At 34.8% G+C, this 23535-nt stretch overlaps 1 protein-coding gene across 3 annotated transcripts; it reads right to left on the bottom strand.

Annotated features, from left to right (window-relative positions):
- Positions 1 to 240: 240 nt before the first annotated feature.
- LOC149775143 (uncharacterized) lies at positions 241 to 17668 on the bottom strand. 3 transcript variants are annotated; one of them, XM_089944195.1, is made up of 5 exons: positions 17212 to 17668; positions 11724 to 12102; positions 10159 to 10233; positions 4419 to 4510; positions 241 to 3435 (listed from the first exon to the last, which is right to left on the bottom strand). In XM_089944195.1, exon 5 carries the CDS (start codon positions 3418 to 3420, stop codon positions 1981 to 1983), a length of 1440 nt encoding a protein of 479 aa, XP_089800321.1. In that variant the 5' UTR covers positions 3421 to 3435; positions 4419 to 4510; positions 10159 to 10233; positions 11724 to 12102; positions 17212 to 17668; the 3' UTR covers positions 241 to 1980. The 3 variants fall into 3 exon arrangements, with proteins under 3 accessions (XP_089800321.1, XP_089800320.1, XP_089800319.1); XM_089944194.1 differs by lacking the exon at positions 10159 to 10233; XM_089944193.1 differs by lacking the exons at positions 10159 to 10233; positions 11724 to 12102.
- Between the last annotated feature and the right edge of the window lie 5867 nt (positions 17669 to 23535).

Genomic DNA, 23535 nt, shown 5'->3' with positions numbered 1-23535 from the left:
ATATATATATATATAAAGAGAGAAAGAAAGAGAGAAAATTCACCTACTTATATACAACAGAGTGATACAGACAATGAACCAAATGACTGAAGTCATCTACACCAGGCACTACCTGCGCTGTGTTCAACAGTGAATCTGTAAGTGTCACATTTCAAACCGGATGTGACGTGATCAGTAAATTGAGACGAAGTTTGCTTCTTGTCATTTTTTAAATACATAAAGAAAGTTATACTTTACCTCATATATGCAAAAAACAATGTTATGGTCAGTTTTACTGCTTAATGTAAAATTAGTCATAGCTCCAAAGAAAAACACTTCATAAATTCAATTATAGAAATCATTCTAGACTACAAGTTTTAAAATCTGCTCCGTACAAATTTTACCTACATGTATTCTAAATAATCGGCATTTAAAATATTAACTTAAGTTGATGTAATATGTCCCAAAGTGATAAAAGTCAAAGTCATCAAACCAACAAGAGTCCTTAGAAGGGAATGATGCTCTACTGGACGAAAAGAATTTCCAGGAATTCAGGGTATGACCATTTCTTCCCCTTTCAACTGTCGCCTGTTGAAACCATCTCTGATATTCTTTAACGATAACAAGCTTTAAAAATTAGTTTCTGAGGTACACATATTGGATATCAGCTTGACATAAAGTTTCATATAGGACAAAGTAGACATTATTTGAAGCCTTTTGTCAAATTCCCTTTGTCATACTGATCATCCATTCAATAGTATAGTGACAACATTTTTTAAAGACAGTCATCGTGACAGTGATACTGGAGAGGTAATACTATTTTCAAGATAAGACTTTCCTTTCAACGGGAGTAGAGGCAAGAAGATTGTGAAGATGGCTGCTGTGACGGCCATATAGGATGTCAGATTGACACTAATTTCATTTAAGACCAACTGGAAACCATAAGAATTATTTTAGTCAATTTGACTACTTTTCAAGCAAAACTGAAAACAAGATTTGTAAGATGTTTTATTGGCACCATTTTATAGGTTCAGCTAGACATCATAAGAAGTCTTTTAGTTACCCACCCACCCCCATATGTTGACACGAACAACCACCCATTCAAGAGCAGTGGCGATAACATGATTTTCAAGATGACTGACGTGGTGGCCGTATTGGACGTTGGGTCGTCGCCATTTTTATTAAAACCAACTCAATATGATAAAAAGTCTTTTAGTGAAAACCCCATGTTGTTATGGCCATCCTTGAAGACGGAGTAGAGATAACATTTTCAAGATGACTGCCATGGCGGCCATGTTGGATGCCATATCAGCACCATAGTTATTTTAGGTCCACCTAGACATCATAAGAAGTATTTTAACGAAAATGCAATATTCACATGACCGTCTATTCAAGAGGAAAAGCAAAACCAAGAATTTCAATATGGACGCCAAGAACCATTTTTATTTAGGACCAACTTGACAACAGGATGAATGTGCCTGTAAAGTTTCAGGCAATCCTCCAAGTAGTTTAGAGGTAGCACTAACTAACTTGTGCAAACGGACGACGGACCACAGGCCATCCCATAAGCTCTACTGGTCTATGACCAATAGAGTAACAAAAATCATTCTAAGAGCTTTTCTCTATAAAGGCAATAAATATATATTCTTGATCACCAAGCTTGAAGCTATAACCGACGTACCGTAAGTCAATAATATCATTTCAAGTAATATCACGAATGACATTAAGTATTAGTTCTGGTCTTGTGCCATTTCTCTCATTCAGAATCTCTACACAGTCATCCCTCATACTTTCAAAATAAGGTTTACACTCTTTTTCAGATAATTCGCTAAGAATCACTACGAAGCCATTCCAGCAACTATCCGTATCTGATTCTTCCTTCGTGACTTGCTTTAATTATCCGTAACACTAGGTCAACCATCGTATCTTGCATCCATAACACTAGTTCAACCATCTTACATTAATCCATAACACTATTTCAACCATCTTACTTTACAATAATCAGATGCCAATGCCAACCTCAACCTGAAGTTCGACTATGTCGAGCATGTTAACCATTTTAGGTTTCTCTCCCTTAAGCATTTGTTGGATACGTGAACTCTTAGGCGAATAGCGCCTCTCCTCTCCATTAATGTTTACGGAGGTCATTAGAAGATCGATTGCAGTCAACTTGACAGAATTGCACTGCTGAAGAAGCTTGGCAATATTCCTAACTGTTTTATCACTGATATCAGAATTCGACCGTGAATTGTCTAATTCCGCTTCTTCTTCTATATCCTGAATCAAATGGCGAAGGGTACAGCAAAAAGTAGTATTTGGAGACACTTCGGGTGGCTCTCTGCCGACTTGTTTGATCTGGCTTTTATCATTCTCGTCTGTGTTATCATCTTTGGCACGATTTGATTTCACAATTGGAGCTGAAATCCTATTTTGGCCGATCTGACTAGAGCTCAAAGTTTCACCGGGAATATTATTGGTCAAAGAACAGATGAGAAGGTTGGCACTGCTATTCACCCGCGTAGTGTTCTCTTTTGGACATCCGTATAACTGAAAATGGCTGCCTTGGGCATCACTACTAGATTGTTCTGGATTTGTTGACGTTTTTTTTACGGTCTGAAGCTGGAAGTAGGTTTTGTCATTATCTACGCAAACAATATTAGTGTCTTCAGATTTCGAAGACGGCAGAATGTTGTCTTCCTTATGATGAAAGGAGAAAGATGGCTGAGGTGCTATTCTAAAAGATAATCCAAATATATCCTTTTTCTTCAGTCCGGACATGAGCCTTTCACGAGATTCAAACAAAGGAGAATAAAAGTGGTTAAATTTAGATGACGATTTTTCATTGTCATCAATCTGTGTGTCAGCATTGATAGATACATCACTACATGCGCTGACAGTTTCGAAACCTGCAACACTTTCGCCGCCATCTTTTGATTCCTTAAGAAGTACGGGGCTATTGCTTCTTTCGTAGCAACTGAAGCGAAGGATCTCTAGCTTTCTGCGCTTTACTGGATCCATTTTGTATGTCATGGTCATTGAATCGGATGTATTATCTTGATCCTGAGAAGAATTGCTCGAGTCGGACATAATACTGTCCATGTCTCTATCCATTTCGAAACAATTTACATCATAAGGTCGCCAAAGGTTCTTTCTTTTCTTTGGTAATATGGCACTGGTAGACAAAGCATTCAGATTCGAGCAATTTGAAACAGAGGACGAGTTATGCTTTGCATACGATCCATCTGTTTGAAATTCCGAAGACTCTGAATTTTTAACTGCAGTTTGATAAACATCAGACAACTGGCTATTTCCATTCGAAGCAACAATCTGGGAAGCCATTGACAATATTCCGTCATCGTCGTCTGCTTTTTTTACACTTAGGTCCAGCGGTATTTCCTTAAGACCACGCACAACCATGGGAGGTAACTTATGTCCTGCCATACTCAATGGGAATATCTGTTAAAACAGCAAAGATCAATTTAAATTTACTTATTTATTTATTAAATAACTTACAATAGTAAGCTTTTAATGGTTGTCGCTGCTATTGAATTTCAATTAAATTTATTTTCATTTGGTTATAAGAGCTTGTGTTGGTAGTTTTATGGTTTCTTTCTTCAAATTCAATAAACAACAAATCTTTTCCCCATCATACATACATACATACATACATGCATACACACACACACACACATATAGATACATACATATATATATATATATATATATATATATATATATATATATATATATATATATATATATATATATATATATATATATATATATATATATATATATATATATATATATATATATATATATATATATATATATATATATATATATATATATATATATACATACATATATATATATATATATATATATATATATATATATATATATATATATATATATATATATATATATATATATATATATATATATATATATATATATACATACATACATACATACATACATACATACATACATTTACTCTGATAGGGACACGAAACAATGTGATAAGCATAGAATCATCAGTTTCGCACACTAAGAACATGCACCCATCTTAATGTGTGCAACTAATGGAAATTCATACTAGATTAAAACAAGGACGGAAAAAGAGAAGAAAAAGAAAGTGTGTGTTTCCGAAACAACGAAAGCAAACTGAGCCTGTCGCCCTCTCGTCAACTTAGTCAAACATAAAACAGCCCTCGTTATCTACTCATGAATAGTGTTCGGTAATCAAGTACATAAAGAAATTTGTTAAATACTGACTGATTGTTTGACAAGCGGATAGAAGGATATATTTCGCTGCAAATCTAAACGTGAAAGAGGAAAATTTGATTTAATACAAAATCAGAGACAGACTGAAAATCATATATCTGCGTAACCATATATTGTACATTTAAGTGCGACATATTTGACATGCCTACCTTTTTTATTGCGAACACGTCCTTGTTCCTACTATTTCACAGACAATCTTTGCTATAGCAAGTGCTTTTAAAGTGTGATTCAATCAGAGAATCTGCAAGAGAATGAAAACATCGTTTAGAACCAATCTCTATGTAAGCACTTAGTACTGTATAAAGACTATCGATCAATGACGTCATAATTGGCACTGTTAGCGATATTTATTCTCTGGTTTCTATGGGGGAGTCATCTGAGTAATTTCTGTCCATGCGATAGAAACAGTGTACTGCCAGAGACTGAATTAAAAGTTCATTAAGATGTATATGTAAACAGATACAAATACGAATATGTGTCATTTTCATTCATTTGAACCGGACAAACAAGAATGAGTAAAAGTTAGTCCCACTGATAGCAAGCAGGCCAAGAACCCAACAAATTCCGCTCAAGTAAACCTTCCAGTGCTTAGTTAGGTTCAACACATCACTGAGATGATTTGTGTTGAGCTGATCTGCAGGATATGAAATATGGAAAAGGGATCAATATAGAACGTCGAGAAAATGTAAAGATATTCATGTGGAAATTAATCATATTCAAATGCAATCAACTAATGAAGATTTGTCGATTCTAAATGCAGTGTGCGGAAAAGACTCAGATTAGTGTTGCTTGCTGTCCAAAAGTATTTACTAAATAATTACAACATTTACACTGATAAAGAGAATATAATTTTCAATTTCCCTTTTCAAATGTAATATCACTAATCGGTAAGTTCAACAAAGAGGCAAATTCCATTTATCCACAAAGTGCTAAAATTTTGTTTACCTGGACCTTATCGCGATCCGCATAGTATATTTTCACTTCGAGAAATTCGCACTGCTTGAAACTAAATTTTGGAAATAATGCAAATAAATGCTATCATGCTTTTTTGTAAGAAATACACGTTCAAAAACGAGGGGTGCTGAAGCTTAAAGTAAAAGTTAGAGAACCTAACTCGGGAATAATGTGTGAATCACGTATTTAAACGAACGCAAAGGAAGAATCACGTTTGTTTTCCATTTCGGCAGAATTCAAACTTGGCTCTATACTATTTCATACCTATAAAAGTTATCAGATTAGTCACAAGTCAAATTATCAAAGTGTACCAGCATTTACGAATTATTATTATAATTTGATTGGTGTTGTTGATGTTATTAGTATTATTATTTTTGTTTAGTTCCGCTCTTCTTGCTTTTTTTGGGTGGTGGTGATTGTTTTCTTGTTTGCTGGGGGGGTGGGGTGTATTTAATCATGTGAACAGAAATTTGAAAATGACAGCATGAATCAAGAAATTGGCAATATGTGACATATTTTGGGGGTACAACCTCTTGTTCATGTCCCCTAAAATTGATTGGTGCTTTTGTGGTACAACCTCTTGTTCATGTACCCTAGAATTGATTGGTGCTTATGTGGTACATCCTCTTGTTCATGTACCCTAGAATTGATTGGTGCTTTTGTGGTACAACCTCTCGTTCATGTCTCTCATAACTGATTGATGGGGGGGGGGGGGTATAATCTCTTGTTCATGTCCCCTGTAATTAATTGGTCTTTTTTCAACTCATTTTTTTAAAATAAATCCGCTCATGTGGTACATCTAAAAAATTATAACATAGGTTTGTTTTTGTTCACCCAAAGGTTAGTGGAACAAAGAGAATTGAATTAACAGTTTCAAATTTCTGCTTTCTTGTTTTTTCGGGGGAGGGGAGTAACCGCACTTTTAACACATATTAGCTATATCATGCACTGGAAACGGGAGCTAGGTGATTGTTTCCTATGCGCCTTTACCAGGGACACACCGAGGCAGTCGCCTTGGGCTGGCCCGAATCGGGTATTGAACCCGCGACCCTTGTGTTGAGGTGTGCATTGAGATTTAAAATTTTTTTGTACAAATACTTTAAGAAACGCATGCAATTTGGATTGCTTTGTCGTGACAGACACATGATTAATTGGGTCTCTGACCTTACTAATCTTAGCCCTTTCTGCTTGAATGGAGGGCGTTTTCCGTATCGGTGCATGACTTTTGATCGACCGCTACGAATAACGAGAGGAGTGTGCGAAAATAGCTACCAAAGTAGAAGCCCATTACCTCACTAGGGCAAATTTATGAAATTAATTTTACATTATTTACTTAGATTTGGGAGATAAAAATTCTCAACAGCAGAATATTGATAGTATGTACTGTCAGAACATGAACATGGGTCATTTCTTTTACGAGTTCGGAATGCTAACCACTAAGCCATTTCGGTTCCTGTCTTCCTTAGCCGTCTCTTGCCTGTCTTACATCCCAGATTCCAAGCAGAATATGTGCGTTTGGAACCATTACCTATGTAAAATTATCGATTTGCCAAAAAGTTAAATACTTACACTTTCAACAACTCACAAGCGATTTCATGACATTTTCACTCTATTTATTAGCTATATAACTAATTACTGATGACTAATTTCATTTCATGCAAAAAATTAAAATGTGTTTCGATACATGGTCACTCGTTACGACCACGCTTATTTCTTACGTAATAAATGGCTTCAAACATCAGGTGTCATTCGGGATAAAAATGGCTAATGTTTAGTAGTGCTTACGATAATTATCCGCTGCAATACAACAAAATCTTTGATATAATGTTTACAAAGACCTTCTGACATGAACAATGTATATATAAATTTGAGGCTGGAGTGCATACATTTCTTTTGCTACCAGATTAAATTGACTTGTCAAAGTAAAATAATATTACTTGTATGTTTTGAATTATCATTGCTATCCAAAACTATGAACGTTTTTTGACCATCTAGTGCACTCTACTTTTCACATAACCTTCTATATTAGGCAGTTGGATGCGGCATCAAATTTGCGCATAAGCACAGTCCCTTGCACCATCAATATAATTAAGATTTGGTTAGATTGTCACTCAGAATGAACGCACAGTTTACGAAAGAAAAACCGTGTACCACCCTTGTGGATGAAATTAAAAACCTTTTGGCGGTCAGATTTTCTTCAAAATTTGTCTGTATGCGATTGCAGACGTAGAAAACTTCGTCTACCACAAACGTGTCAGGGCAAAAATATAGACTTTCAACTTTTTTAAAGCAGTTTGCATGCTGGGTTTAAAGTCTGACTTGAAAATAAAATGAATTCACAAACGACGCATATTAGTTTCGATCGTATGAGATAATCAAAATCAGTTTTTGAACATTAAGCAGGCAACGAGCAAGAAAATGAAATGTTTTTTGAAAATTCTGGAGCCTAGTCTGATCACAGTGCATGTTTAGCCTCTAACATCTAACCTTTGACAAGGGAAAGTAACTCGTGGTCTTCTCACTATTCAGGCTGCAATGAATGGGGTAGTCTCCATTTGAATGGAGTAATCAGCAATGAATGTGGTAGTCTCCATGTGAATGGAGTAATCAGCACAATGAATGCGGTAGTCTCCATGTGAATTGAGTAATCAGCAATGAATGGGGTAGTCTCCATGTGAATGGAGTAATCAGCACAATGAATGGGGTAGTCTCCATGTGAATGGAGTAATCAGCACAATGAATGGGGTAGTCTCCATGTGAATGGAGTAATCAGCAATGAATGGGGTAGTCTCCATGTGAATGGAGTAATCAGCACAATGAATGGGGTAGTCTCCATGTGAATGAAGTAATCAGCAAATATGAAGAAAATAATTAGTGTTAGCCATAAACAAAATAGTAAATGAAATGAAATAAAATAAACGGTCGGTCTTTCCGTCGCAATAATGATATGTCCTGAGAGCGAGGTAATATTTATTTAAAACTCAAGTTCATCATATAAAACTACAGAAATTATAAAAAGTCATAAAGATTTTGTTTCTTCCGTAAATAGTTTTGGTCGCGATGAATTTTCTAAACTTTAAAGTTTTTCTCACCCAGTCGGGCTCTCCTTATGAAGTTTTAAAGGACATCAAAAGGGGATTGAAACAAGTTTACTTTCTTTGCAAAGACCGGCTTAAATGTTCGTCTTTATTAAAAGAATGCACGACTTTTCCACGAAATACTATACTGTTTCTTAGATTTTAAGACGAAACCTTAAATGCAAGTAGTGGATGGGTGGGTAATTGTTACATATATATTTATTCAACGTTACTTTTAATCGGCAAGCCATATCCATGAATATGAGGGCCTGCCGTTAAACTTGGTAGCTTTATTTTACCTAAAATGAATCCACCTATCTTTTCCAAATTTCTCCGTCATCTTAGCTAGTTCAAATTAGTGTATGACCGAAGCGACCAGAACATATTATTTATGAGTTCATGTAAACAGGTCCGCATGTACAAATTAGACATCCGTTATTTTACAATCTAGTCAGTTGTAGGCCTTATCCTGCTTGCTACCTCATACATTTTCAATTCGGTTCATCGCTTGTTCCAGGCAACTAAAAGTATATGCAAATGCTAGAGGGGGAGAAATCAAAGTTCGCTCAATACACGTATCAATACTGACATATAAACAAGAAAGGAAGGAAGGCCTTGGTCGTATTCTGCTTCTGAGTTAGTCTTAATGCCATTTTCAGCACAAGATAGGCAATGCATCATGAGGTATGTAACTACGCTACATTTAGAGGGATTTATGATGGGTGCATTTTCGAAAACTAAAAATAAATCAAAACGATAGACATAAGCTCCGACTGTTTAAAACGATTTCAAAAGGTGTATTTTATAATCGGATTTAGGGGGAAATGTTACATATATCTTTTTTCATGAAACGTTAACAGACAAGCTGACCATAAGCACGGGTTTTTCCGTATTGTGCATGCCTTTTCACCACAGAAAGAAAATCCAAGAAATAAAATATTTTTGTTAAATATTTTAAACCACGTACTTAAACTTAACATCTCCATTGAAATTTTAACATTTACAACCTTATTCTCTTTTCAGTTTGTATTTAGTAGCGATAACAGCGTAACTAGAGGGCGCTTCAGTCAGGCCGAGTGACACCATCTTACTATTTTTGTACAGAGAGGGTATCCCTTTTTACGAAGCTCCCATTCTTTTAAATTTGATTCGATAATTTTATGAATAGCGGGAACGCTTTACGTGATAACCTGCGCAAAGGAAACTGTTTGGCTTTTCTTTTAAACTATAAGTTATTGCCAAAAATTTGATACGGCTCAGAGAATATTTTCATGAAAAATCCACAAAACGTGTGGACCATGCAGGGTTTCAAGCGGGAGATGTTTTATTTATTTATCTAAATAAAGAATGTGCCAAGAATACTGTGGTACTTATCTTCGTTTCGTAGGAATATGGTTGTATTATAGCATTCCCTCCGGTTAATTTTTAACCGGAAATGTGTCAGTTCTCTCCCTTGAGCACCTGGTATCAATAACTTGCAACGAAATCTGTGACAACCCGAAATCACCTTATCAGTATAATAATTATGCATATATTTATAGTACACTGAGGTGATTTATTGTAAGGTACTTTACTGACAAAACGTAAGACTCCTTCGGTAGCAATTATATACTCAATGAATATAAATATTGTTGCTACACCTACATGTAACCAGCAGTTTGCTTTTATTATTACTGCTACAAAATAGTATAAAACCTGCTTGATACCTTTGGATATGAAATTAATGTAGTTGTAAAAATGATTAATACAAATTTATACTTGTATCGTCACAGATGAGATATGTTTTCTGTTTGAAGAATAAGACCCCCAACCCTGTAATAATTTAGAAGAAGCTTTTGAAGCTTTTAAGGTTACTCACAGCTCAGGCTGTTGTAGCATCCATACCCCCTGCATAAATATCTTCATTTGTCTGTGATGGTATTGATATTTTACACTGTTTAAAAAATAAGTTAATATTGTTATGACAAAAAAAAATGCCATCACAATTCAACAATGCAATAAAGCAACTGCAAAATAAATAAATAAAAATACAAAGTATATACATTACTGTATTTAACTTTTCACACGAAATATTAGAGAATATTTTATGTAAACTTTAAGTCATAAAAACAATATTTTTAGATGAATTAGTCTAAACAAAATATAATACATATAAGCATTTAAAAGGAATAATTACGTAGATTGTCTTGTTATATTGTCCTTATAGACTTCTTTTGAAGAGTAAGGAGGTAGATGTTACCAATCCCTTCTGTTTTTAACTTTCACATGAATAAAACATGAATAAAAACAAGCTTTACACAAAATTTGGCTTTTGGATTGGACATACACTTATAATTGTAAATTACGAGTAATTAAAGCTGCAAATTCTGGACTGGCCGAGGAACATTTCCCCAAAATTTCCTTTTATATGCCACATAAATTTGTAAGTTATGCCTCAAGAACAGTCTGGTTATATTCTCTAGTGACTGCTTCATGAAGTAACAAAAAAAAAAAAAAATTATTACTGGATTTGTTTTCAATATATACACTGTACAAAAAAATGTTCACTTTTTGATGAATTCTTTCTTTTGCAGGCAATATAAAAATTGTTTGAACTTGCGATGAGTAAAAACAATGAAAAAGAGTATACTTTATTTGCTAATTTGTTATTTCTGATGCTTTGACCTTCTAAAAAAATAACATATTTATTAACCTGAGATGAAATTTAAATTTGGCCTGTTATCTCTATATTTAATTGTCGAAAAATGGAAAGATGAAGGACGATTTCCTCAGAAAAAGAAAAAAAGACAACATTAAGCGTAAATATCCTGATTTTCGGTGATATTTTTACAAGCTTCTTGCTGATTTTTTTTTTTTTGCGTTCATTAAATGCAGGCAAAATTACTCAGTACGAAGTTTCAGCAAAACAAGTACAGTAACCCTAAAAAGTGAAAGACATTTCTCAGTTACATTTGGTAGTATTGATGTTCCGACAGTAAGGCTTCTGTCAGACAAGAGTTAACATTTCTTTGAAAACTCAGTGAAAAACATAGCCCTATGGCTTTCTTCATTGGCTAAGTTCACGCCTTACCGATGCTGGGTAATCAAAATTAAAGTGTTTGTATGTGAGGGGATTCGAACCTGTGCATAAAACCTTAAGCTGGAGACCCCTACTATTTTTCAGCACGATTACCAATACCCATCCCATCTGCCCGCCCCCCCCCCCCCGCCTTAAAATTGGTAATTTAGATCGGTAGACGTTTAATTCTTGATTATTCCGATTCTCAAGTGTGACGATCAATTTAGACAAGATTTTGTCTTCTAACAAAACGAATATTACTGAGTAAAAACAAATTCGACTAATATATATGTTTACAAAACAGGTATTAACAGCCACATAAAACTTCACAACAATACACCATCATAGGAGATAACAATACAAACCATAACAGGTTACGTCCAGTATATTCCTTCTGTTAAATTGAAATTCTCCCTCTTTCAAAATTTAATCTGGACTTGTATCGTGGATATAAGTAATTCTGTCCAACGCTGAATGTTTTTGTGCAGCAACCATCCGAATTCAGAGAGAAAAAAATGAAGAATGACAGTGGCATGTGGCGTGGCGGATCTTACTGCCCAACTGTGTTTAGTCAACAGGATAATACACTGCCCACATGAAACCACGCTGAACTCGTGACCGGTAACTGACCTGTGGGTTCTTGCGATACACTCCGCTTTCCGAGCATGAAGGACAATGGAAAGAGGATATAAAGGGCAACGTGTGATGTATTCTCCTCTCTTTCATTTCGAATCTCATTATAATCTTAAAGTGAAAAAAGTTATAAATATCAAGAAAAGGTTTATAAATAATATGATGAAGACCTTGAGTTTGATCAGATTTAGTCTTGGGGTCTTTACATCTCCGTTCAATCCAAGCCATATATATATATATATATTATCATTTTTTTTTTTCATTTTAAAACGACTGGGGAATGTTAACATCTGAAAGAAATTAAATTATACAGATTCATTCATCAAAGAACAAGGAATCAAAATACGGGCTGGATACTAACCAATTCCTCTTTCAAACAGTGCACATTTTTGGACAATTCTGTATGCATTAAGTGTAGGTAGAAAAGGAAATTATAGCCATTGTAAATCATTACGTCGTTGTTGCCCCATTCGAGCATGAAACACACACAGTTCATGTGCTTTTCACTCGTCTCTGGTCGAACTGATTTACCGGAAAAAGAAATGAACTGACAAGAATCCTTCTAAACAAATAGCGATAAATATTTCGACACATTCCCACCCACCCCGAGTATAGTTTGACAAGTAAAACCCAAAACCAAACTGTAAATATGATCAACTTTCCTATTTTTAATGCTTTGATCTTATTATTTTCCGTTTTTAAAATACTTCTTTCACAACCCTTTGCAGAATTAGGGATGTAGATCACTCCCTATGCACTGTACTGCATTTTGTAAGACACGACTATTACAGGCAGCCATTTTATGCCGTACATACATGCCGTACATACATACATACATACATACATACATACATACATACATACATAAATACATACATACATACACCATACATATTTACACTCTTCCTAAGATCATGCGGGTGTTAAATTACGGCGAAAACACGAAAACTGAACGAATGACGTAGAAGAAAATCAAAAAAGGTGGCCAAAATGACAAGGGCATTATTTCGCTCTGGTCGCAATACGAAACGAGTTCGAGAATGCCATAAATATTTCAATGTGGGTAAATTAGGGCTGCAAGCAGTTATCCTGTTTTTATCAATGGTAGTCGATATGAATTTTAAGGAGTCAAATTGCCAAACAGCATTGCAAATTCATCAGCTGTTATTTCCATCACCATGGTTACTACTGACCACGGCTCTAATCGATAGGCAGAGAGATCAACGTGGGCGCTTTGTGAAAAACTGGAACATTATGAACAAAAGCTAGATGTGTGAGACTGTCTAGTTTGCATTTTAACAAAATCTGGTTTACGTATAGACACGTCTGGTTTTCATGTTAATAAAGACTGACCACCAACCAGACACGTCGGAAGGTCTGGTTTGCAGTTGATATATTGCGCCGTTGAGCCAAGTTGTCAGTTTCAGGCCATAGTAAAGAGACACCGAGAGCGTAATGGTCCTTGAGGACAAAATATGTACAAATATCAAGCACAAAAATGACAAATTTAAAATATAAAATCCGTTAAGTGTCAGTCAAGCCTCTTAACACTTTGCATCCTCTTCTGTAAATCAGTCCAATTTGATTTGAATTGTTTTCAATCATCAATCTTGAGCAAAAGTCCCTTAAGAGTTATCATACATGCAACATCCAGACAGACAGACAGACAGACAGACAGACAGACAGACACATACATACATACAGACATACACACATACATACATACATACATACATACATACATACATACACACACAGACACACACACATCCATCCATTCATACATACATACATACATACATGCATACATACATGCATACACACATACATACATACATACATACATACATACATACATACATACATACATACATACATATATACATGCATGCATGCATGCATGCATACATACATACATACATACATACATACATACATACATACATACATACATACATACATACATACATACATACATACATACATACATACATGCATACATACATACACCATTGCTTCAGTTTTATATTGAAAAGGAATGTGAAATAGTCCGGAATTGCACTAACAAAGGATTGTATAATCTTCCTTAGCAGGAATCCGCATATGATGGACTTATGCTTGCGTTTATTGATAAAATGCAATTTTGTAGATTCAATAAATGTAAATGTACACTCCACCTTTAATTAAAATAGACTTACAGTATACATTTTAAACGGAACTTTGGATCTCTTCCTTTGAGAACCAGTTTCTTTGTTGGGGGGGAGGAGGTGCTGTTGTTGATTTGTTTTTCGTGGATATTTTAAATGACTCAACCATGATCACAACGGAAGTCATAACTAGGACACTTATGCTGTTATTCTGAAAGGAACGTAAGATAATATTGACGATGGCAGCCATTTAAGATTTGTTTGGACTTTTTGTATATCTGTGCTAATCAAATTTTTAAGCTCAGACCTAATGATTTTGCAGCCAAAGTCCCAGCTCCCAGTATTCTGTCAAGATATATACATAATTGACAATCACGGCCAGGCACCAATATCCGGTAAGAAAATACATTCGGTTCACTCTTAATTATCAGCAGATATTTGTGAAAATCTTAACCTGGTAACGTTCGAATGATTTTAAATACCGGTCAGAAAATCTATAAACAAAATCAATACTACTTCTCAAGATACATATAACACCCCATTCTTCTGCCCCCCACAAAACATACAACACCAAAGTCCCCCACCCTCACAAAACATATAATAACGACACCCCACCCCACCCCCCACAAAACAAAATGAATACACAATCATGATATTTATACCATGAGTCGTTAAAAGAGAATATGCAGCCGTGATATTTATACCATGAGTCGTTAAAAGAGAATACAAAGCCGTAGCCGTAATATTTATACCATGAGTCGTTAAAAGAGAATACACAGCCGTGATATTTATACCATGAGTCGCTAAAAGAGAACACACAGTAGTGATATAACGTCTCTAATAGGCAAGCACCAAAATACCAATTTCACGTCCCCTCAGATATCTCCTTTTTTAAATAAAAAAAATCTAATTATAGGGGTTTTTCCCCCACGTTTATCTTAGTTTCTCATGTTGTAGTATTATTTTAGTTTCATTTAAAATTCTTTGAAGTTAAATTGCAGTTTCGGCAAAGGCAACCAAGTCATCTGCATAGAACTGTGCAAATAACTTTGCATATTTTAATGTCTGGTCAGAAATGTACATTTTTAAAACCTTTAAAAATAATGAATATAATAAGTGTAAAAACACAGCCTTGTTAATGACCCGAACTTCCTGAATGTGAACTGTGAGTATACACACTGAGGATCTCGATGTGTATATGTATGTATGTATGTATGCATGTATGTATGTATGTATGTATGTATGTATGTATGTATGTATGTATGTATGTATGTGTGTGTGTATATATATATATATGTGTGTGTGTGTGTGTGTGTGTATGTATGCATGTATATAATTATATAATATGTGTGTGTCTGCGTGTGAGTATATACTTGTATGCATATATATATATATATATATATATATATATATATATATATATATATATATATATATATAATAGCAGCAGTAGTAGTGGTAGAGTAGCTTTTATCTGAAAATGTGTTTATTTTTCAAACGAAATTGGTACAAAAACGTTATGATATGATTAATGATTTGCAAAAAAAAACCAATAGTTTTAAGAAAGGACGCATAGTTGTTGAAATCTTTCTGATTGGTTGTGCTTTTAAACGAAAGTCTCAGTAATTTCAATTAATTTTCCACTGAAGCCTTGCCCAGTGGGTAAAGACTTGCCATTCACTATCAACAGATAAATTCGTACTATTTACTGTCAAGATGTAAGGTCTTGCCATTTTCTGTCAATATGTAAAAGTCTTCCCATTTAATGTCACAAATGTGTAAATATATGCCATTTTCTGTCACTATGTAAAAGTCTTGACTTTTAATGTCATAAACGTGTAAATCTATGCATTTTCTGTCAATACATGTATGTAAAAGTCTTATCAATTAATGTCGTCAATGTGTGAAGCCATGCCATTATTGTCAATATGTAAAAGTCTTGCCATTTAATGTCGTCAGTTAGTAATGCCATGCCATTTTCTGTCAATATGTAAAAGTCTTACTATTTAATGTCGTCAATGTGTAAAGCCTTGCCATTTTTGTCGATATGTAAAAGTCTTGCCATTTAATGTCAGTGTGCAAAGCCTTGCCATTAAATTTCAAGATGTAAAAGTCGTGCCTAACTGTCACTATATAAAGCCTTGCCATTTAGTCACAATATAAAGCCTTGCCATTTACAATCACTATATAAAGCCTTGCCATTTAGTCACTAGATAAAGTCACTATATAAAGCCTTGCTATTTATTGTCAAGATATAAAAGTCTTGCCTTACTGTATAGATATAAAGCCTTGCTATTTGTTGTCTATGTGTATTTCACATTTCATTTTAAACTAACTAGGTCTATGGAACACAAGTAATTGTCACAGTCTATGTGTATTTCACATTTAATTTTAAACTAACTAGGTGTATGGAACACAAGTAATTGTCACAGTCTATGTGTATTTCACATTTCATTTTAAACTAACTATGTCTATGGAACACAAGTAACTGTCACAGTCTATGTGTATTTCACATTTCATTTTAAACTAACTAGGTGTATGGAACACAAGTAATTGTCACAGTCTATGTGTATTTCACATTTCATTTTAAACTAACTAGGTCTATGGAACACAATTGTCAGTCTATGTGTATTTCACATTTTATTTTAAACTAACTAGGTCTATGGAATACAAGTAATAGGTCACATTTTAGTCATTTACAGTCCGATGCAATTACTTAATGACTTCAATAACGGGAAAAGCATGATAAAACAAGATGATGATGATGATGATGATGATGATGATGATGATGAAACCTCTGAATGCACAGTTAATACGTTAAGATATTCAAGAGCTTTCAGATTAATTGTATGCAAGAGCCACATTATTTGTAATACAATGTTTGTAACAATTATGCAGTACTTGTCAAAACTATCTGCAAGATTTTCAATTGATCCGTAAAGCCTTCCGTAACAAAAATGTATTGGATAAAACTCAGAAAATCAACTGTTTTTGTTTTGGTTTACGTTGTGTGCTTGTGTGTGTCTATGTCAATCTCTTGGACCGATTAAATTTATAATTATATAGAACTTACCTTAACTTGTCGGAAATCACAATACAAACTCATTCAATATCCAATTTATGACTTTGATAACAGCGAATCGGAGTCGCAAAATACACAGAATGTGTTGGCACATCAAAGTACAGAAATAATCAAAATTGTTCTTGAATCTATTCCCTGTAAGTGTAAAACACCGTTTTAGCTGCATGGATCGAAACACAGCTATACTGTTGTGTCAGTCTTGCAAGGTGAGACTATTCTCTCCACATAGTATGTAGGCTGCACCATACAATAACCTTGCCCGCAAGCGCATAAACAGGGGTGAATGTCCTGTTCGAGCGTCGACCTTCTACGCTATGTAACACGACTACTCGCATGACATATACATAGTTTGGCCCGGCGAACTTAATCAGTACCAATATATGCACAACATATCTAGGTCACCCTTGTGCAATTCCATTAAGAATACTATCATGCGCTTCTAAATTCAGTGACTTAGAACTTGTGCGTTATGAGATGCACCGCGTACTGTGATGCGGTAGTCTGACTAATTACTGTATACAGGACTACTGCTTAACACAGCTAAGGTCCCATGTTCGATTTCCTGACACATTTATGCGATATAGGTCATACCTCAACCGGACATAGTAACTATCTGTTTACCATAGCAAAAACATCATTCATGTCATTGCGACAAGTCTAGAAGTTTGAATTTTGATTAGAACATCAACATAACTCGAATGTATGTGTTGTTGTTGTTGTTGTGGGGTTTAACGCCATTTTTCAGCTCACGATAGCTATGCATGGCGGCCAGTATTAACGGTGGAGGAAGAACCCGGGAAAACCCCGGAAAGAACCACCGACCCACGAGAAGCTACTGGCAAGCGTTCTCACATAGCTGAATCCGAGACTCGAACCCACGCAGACAGAGGTGAGATGGCAGTGATCCGTAATAGAGAGCGTTTTAGACCACTGGGCCACTCGAGGCCCCCGAATTTATGTTAAATATTGTTCAGATAGTTGATAGGATATCTCATACACCATATTATAAAATAAGAAAATAATTCTTTATTTCAGTCGACATAGTCCATACATATAAATTAAAATATAGATAAAAAGTAAGTGTATTTTGAACATAAAAGATAATAGATATCTTATATACAGACACATCTACAACAATGGACTGTGCCCTGCATTGTTAAGAATGAAATTTTGTATGTCTGCTTGCCTATCTGTCTGATTGCATCTTTGCGTGTCTTTCTAGTCTCTCAACCGTAGTTGCCTTTTTTGGCAAATAATTGGTCATCAACGTTAAAGAGTAATGGATGCTAAAGCACACATAGCATGACAACTCGCCACTTAAAATAGTGTGTGTGTGTGTGTGTGTGTGTGTAAAACGCAATATTGCCAGCAATGTATTGCCATTTTCATAGCAAGAAAAACGCAATACTGCCGCAATATATTGCCATTTTAATAGCGAATAAAACGCAGTATTTGCCACCAATATATTGCCATTTTCAAGCGTATAAAGCTCAATACTGCCAACATGTTGCCATTTTGATAGCGTATGAAGTGCAGTACTATGCCTATATTTACTTCCAATAATTATGAGGGACAACAAATGGCTGAAATATACGGCGTATGTCATTGTTTGATGCAAATATCACTGTATCATCAGGGCGTGAGCATTTTTTTGGGGGGGTGGGGGTGGGGAATAGTCAGTGGCTCCTTTGTGAAAATCGTTTGTTCCCTGGTCAGATTAACAAAAAAGATAATGAATTATAGACTTAGGCCCCTCACATGTTGTAGGCCCTCATTTTTTTAATGAAATAGCAGCTGAGCGACGTGAGCTCGTGATAGCCTTAGGCCAGTCACGGCCCTAATCCGGCCATATTTGTGACCCCTATCTCTGTGTCTGATAATAAAGGATAAACAAAACCTTATGGACTGAAGGAAAAACCCCATCCCCGAAATCAAAATGTGCCTGCCTTTAAAACAATGATCAGTTTTTCAATGTGTGGAAAGTATATAATTTAATTTGGATAATTATTTTCGGCGCACTCAGAAATATCAAAGGGTACATTAAGTACATGAAATTCTATGTAAAAATTGTTGGGGGATTGAGTCGAATTTCTATGTAATGTAATTTGCAATAACACCACAAGCTTTAATCTCAGGGCCGAGGCCAAGTGCAGCCGAATTAGTCTAAAGTGCTCGCCTTCAACAACCACTGCCATCTCACCCCTGTCGATGGGGGTCTCAGCTCGACCAATGTGGGTATGAGAAAAAGCTTGCACTAGCTTCTCGTGGGTCGGTGGGTCTTACCGGAGTCATGGTTCATCCACCATTAGTTATACTGACCGCCATGCATCACCTATCTTGCGCTGAGAAATTGCGTTAAAACCACCACCAAAACAACAACAACAACAAAATCAGTCACCCAAGAAGTTTAACTTGCTAGCTTATCCACTTTCACACCAATCTGCAGTATACAATGTATCAACCGATCACGTTTATTTTTTCAGTCATTTCATGTTCTAATTATAGTTTTATACTATATGTTGTTGAAATGCATCAGTCTATTTAAATTATGAGATTTTGTTCCTCAACTATTTGCACCCATAGCAAGCTTAAAATCCTAGTTTTGCAAATCAATATTAATAAATTACCGCGCTAGCCTTTGGTGTGGTTTTTCAGTTCACTGTGTTTGATGAAATGCTAGAACAGTGCAAGTAAGTCAGACTTCTATCACAGCGTCATTTGGCGTAAATCCAAAAAGATGTTGGCTTAAGAGAGAAGCACAACATTTGTACCAATCAAGCAATGGCGTTAATATATTACCAGTCAGACGGTGACATTAGTACAATACCAGTCAAGCAGCGACATTAGTACATTACCAGTCAGACGGTGACATTAGTACAATACTAGTCAAGCAGCGACATTAGTACATTACCAGTAAGCCAGAGATAGTAATACATAACCAGTCAGGCATTGACATTAATACATTACCAGTCAGGTAGTGACATCACTACATTACCAGTCAGGCAGTGATTTTAGCACATTACTAGTCAGGCAGTGACATTAATACATTACCAGTCAGACAGCGACATTAGTACATTACCAGTCAGTGACATTTATACATTACCAGTCAGGCAGTGACATTATTACATTACCAGTCAGGCAGTGACATTAATACATTACCAGTCAGACAGCGACATTAATACATTACCAGTCAGGCAGTGACATTAATACATTACTAGTCAGACAGTGACATTAGTACATTACCAGTCAGACAGTGACATTAGTACATTACCAGTCAGGCAGCGACATTAGTACATTACCAGTAAGGCAGAGACAATAATACATAACCAGTCAGGCAGTGGCATTAATACATTACCATTCAGACAGTGACATTAGTACATTACCAGTCATAGGCGAGACGTCTTTTTTCTAACTTTAACTTACGTAAAACATGAATCTGTTATCAATGTCAACAATATATAGAGCAAGCATGTATGTATGAATGTATGTATGTATGTATGTATGTATGTATGTATGTATGTATGTATGTATGTATGTTCTATCCAAAGTCAATCACAACCTTTCAAATCAAGAATATTTTACAGATTATCCATTCAATTCCTACGATGTATTACACTCAGGGTATCCATTCGTTTCATATGATACTTTACACTCAGAGTATCAATTCTATTCATATCATGTATTCCACTCATAGTATCCATTCGATTCGTATGATATATTACACTCAGAGTATCCATTTTATTCGTACGATGTATTACACGTAGAGTATCCATTAGATTCATATCATATATTACACTTAAGAGTATCCTTTCGATTCCTATAATGTATTATAATCAGAGCATCCATTCGATTCGTATGATATATTACACCCGAAGTATCCATTCGATTCGTATTATATATTTCACTGAGAATATCCATTCCATTCGTATAATACATTACACTCAAAATATCCATTCTATTCGAAAAATACATTACACTCAGAGTATTCTTTCGATTCGTATCATACATTGCACTCAGAGTATCCATTCTATTCGTATCAAATATTACACTCAGAGTTGCCATTCGATTCATATAATACATTACACTCAGAGTGTCCATTATATTCGTATAATACATTACACTCAGAATATCCATTCTATTCATATAATACATTACACTCAGAGTATCCATTCTATTCGTATCATATATTAAACTCAGATTATCCATTCGATTAGTATAATACATTATACTCAGAGTATCCATTCAATTCGTATAACACATTACACTCATAGTATCCATTCGACTCGTATCATATATTACACTCATAGTATCCATGTTATTTGTATAATACATTGCACTCAGTAGATCAACTCTATTCGTATGATACACTACACTCAGAGTATCCATTCGATTCATATAATACATTACACTCAGAGTATCCATTCTATTCGTATAATACATTACACTCAGAATATCCATTCCATTCATATAATACATTACACTCAGTGTAATGTACATATAATACATTGCACTTAGTATATCAATTCTATTCGTATGATACACTACACTCAGAGTATCCATTCGATTCTTATAATACATTACACTCAGAGTATCCATTCTATTCGTATAATACATTACACTCAGAATATCAATTCCATTCATATAATGCATTACACTCAGAGTATCCATTCTATTCGTATCATACATTACACTCAGAATATCCATTCTATTCGTATAATACATTACACTCTGAGTATCCATTCGATTCATATAATACATTACACTCTGAGTATCCATTATATTCGTATCATATATTACACTCATATTATCCATTCGATTAGTATAATACATTATACTCAGAGCATCCATTCGATTCGTATAACACATTACACTCATAGTATCCATTCGATTCGTATAATACATTACACTCAGAGCTTCCATTCGATTCGTATTATATATTACACTCATACGTGATCAGATATACTTAGAGCGGTAATTACATTATAATCATGTTACAAATAAATCAGGCTCAAGTACAATATTAAAACTTGAACTGTATCTGTCTTCAGCTAAATATATTTTTTCACACATCAGAATTATCATGTATACTTAATTTGCGTTGTTTGTTCGCTAGTTTTTAAATTTCAATATATGCTATTTATAATGTAACATGGTATGTTGGACGACAATGTCCAAAATCAAGTTCATTGTCTACTTGACCGGAATCATTAATTTAGTTTTCATTCTGTAAACAACCAATGCATGCCTAAATAGTTTCTCTAAGAGTATGGTTTAACTATTAGGGTTATAATTTTTGCCTGAGTCAAGGACATTGTGTTAGCCACATTTTAAATTCTAATTATGATCAAGATTTTATTTTAGAGGCTTCCATAAGTTCTTTTTTAAACTAGGTATTAGTTTTATTTTCCTTAGAAAATGCTAATTGTGACATGACGTCAAGCAGAAAACTATATAATCTTTGTTAACGTAGGGTCAAGTAGAGGAAATGACAAAGTTGAGACAAGCCAGAGATAAATGTCGGGAAATCTTGGGCCATTTGAAGTAGGTGTCATATGTGTTATAACTATTCTGGAAAATATCATTTGATGACACCCGTTTCAAACGGCCCAAGATTTCCACTAAATTTTGGCTCTGGTTTGTCTTAAAATTGTCATTTCATTCTACATGACCTTACGTTAATATATATGTCTCGCCGTTATCGAGCGGACTCTGACTAACAATTAAATTCACTTATGTCTCCATATAAGAGAGGTTAACTATTACAAGCTGCCAAGTTAATACGATCCTAGCCCATACGTCGATCTTAATGGTTACGTGTCACGCTGACCTCAACAGAATGTACTACGAAATTATCTACAAATATTTTGCACCATTTCAGACTGCATGAAAGATACATTTACATCCTAAATTGAAGAGCTTGACAACGTACAAGATATGCATACCTTAGAAACTGAAACTTACACCGGTTTTGTACCAATTTGCGTCATACAAAAACACTTAAGACATTTTTGTCGGAGAACTTTATATAGTGCAAAATAAATAAAGAGATAAATTAGACAACAAAGAAAGTACTGGGGCCAAGTGTTTGAAACTATTTTGCTAGACTTTTAACATATGGGTCAGACAAGGCGTAGGGATACAAGCAAAAATTGTATATTAAATCTCTGCGTATCATATACGTTTACAGAGTGCTAGCCACTCTATTACATGGTTTTACTGAATATGAATTTTGGTCAGAATTACGTTTGCGTCAGATAAATACTGAAAGATCATAGGATATGGCATTTAATTTTAGTACTAATTTAGTGAAAAACG

The sequence above is a fragment of the Sinohyriopsis cumingii genome, chromosome 19 (assembly GCF_028554795.1).
Source record: "Sinohyriopsis cumingii isolate HCF-2022 chromosome 19, ASM2855479v2, whole genome shotgun sequence".
Lineage (NCBI taxonomy): Eukaryota > Metazoa > Mollusca > Bivalvia > Unionida > Unionidae > Sinohyriopsis > Sinohyriopsis cumingii.
This window is presented reverse-complemented; position numbering and strand designations above follow the sequence as displayed.

What these genes read in the sequence shown, in the direction of transcription:
- LOC149775143 (XM_089944195.1), bottom strand. Translation starts at nt 3,420, where the DNA reads ATGGCAGGACATAAGTTACCTCCCATGGTTGTGCGTGGTCTTAAGGAA.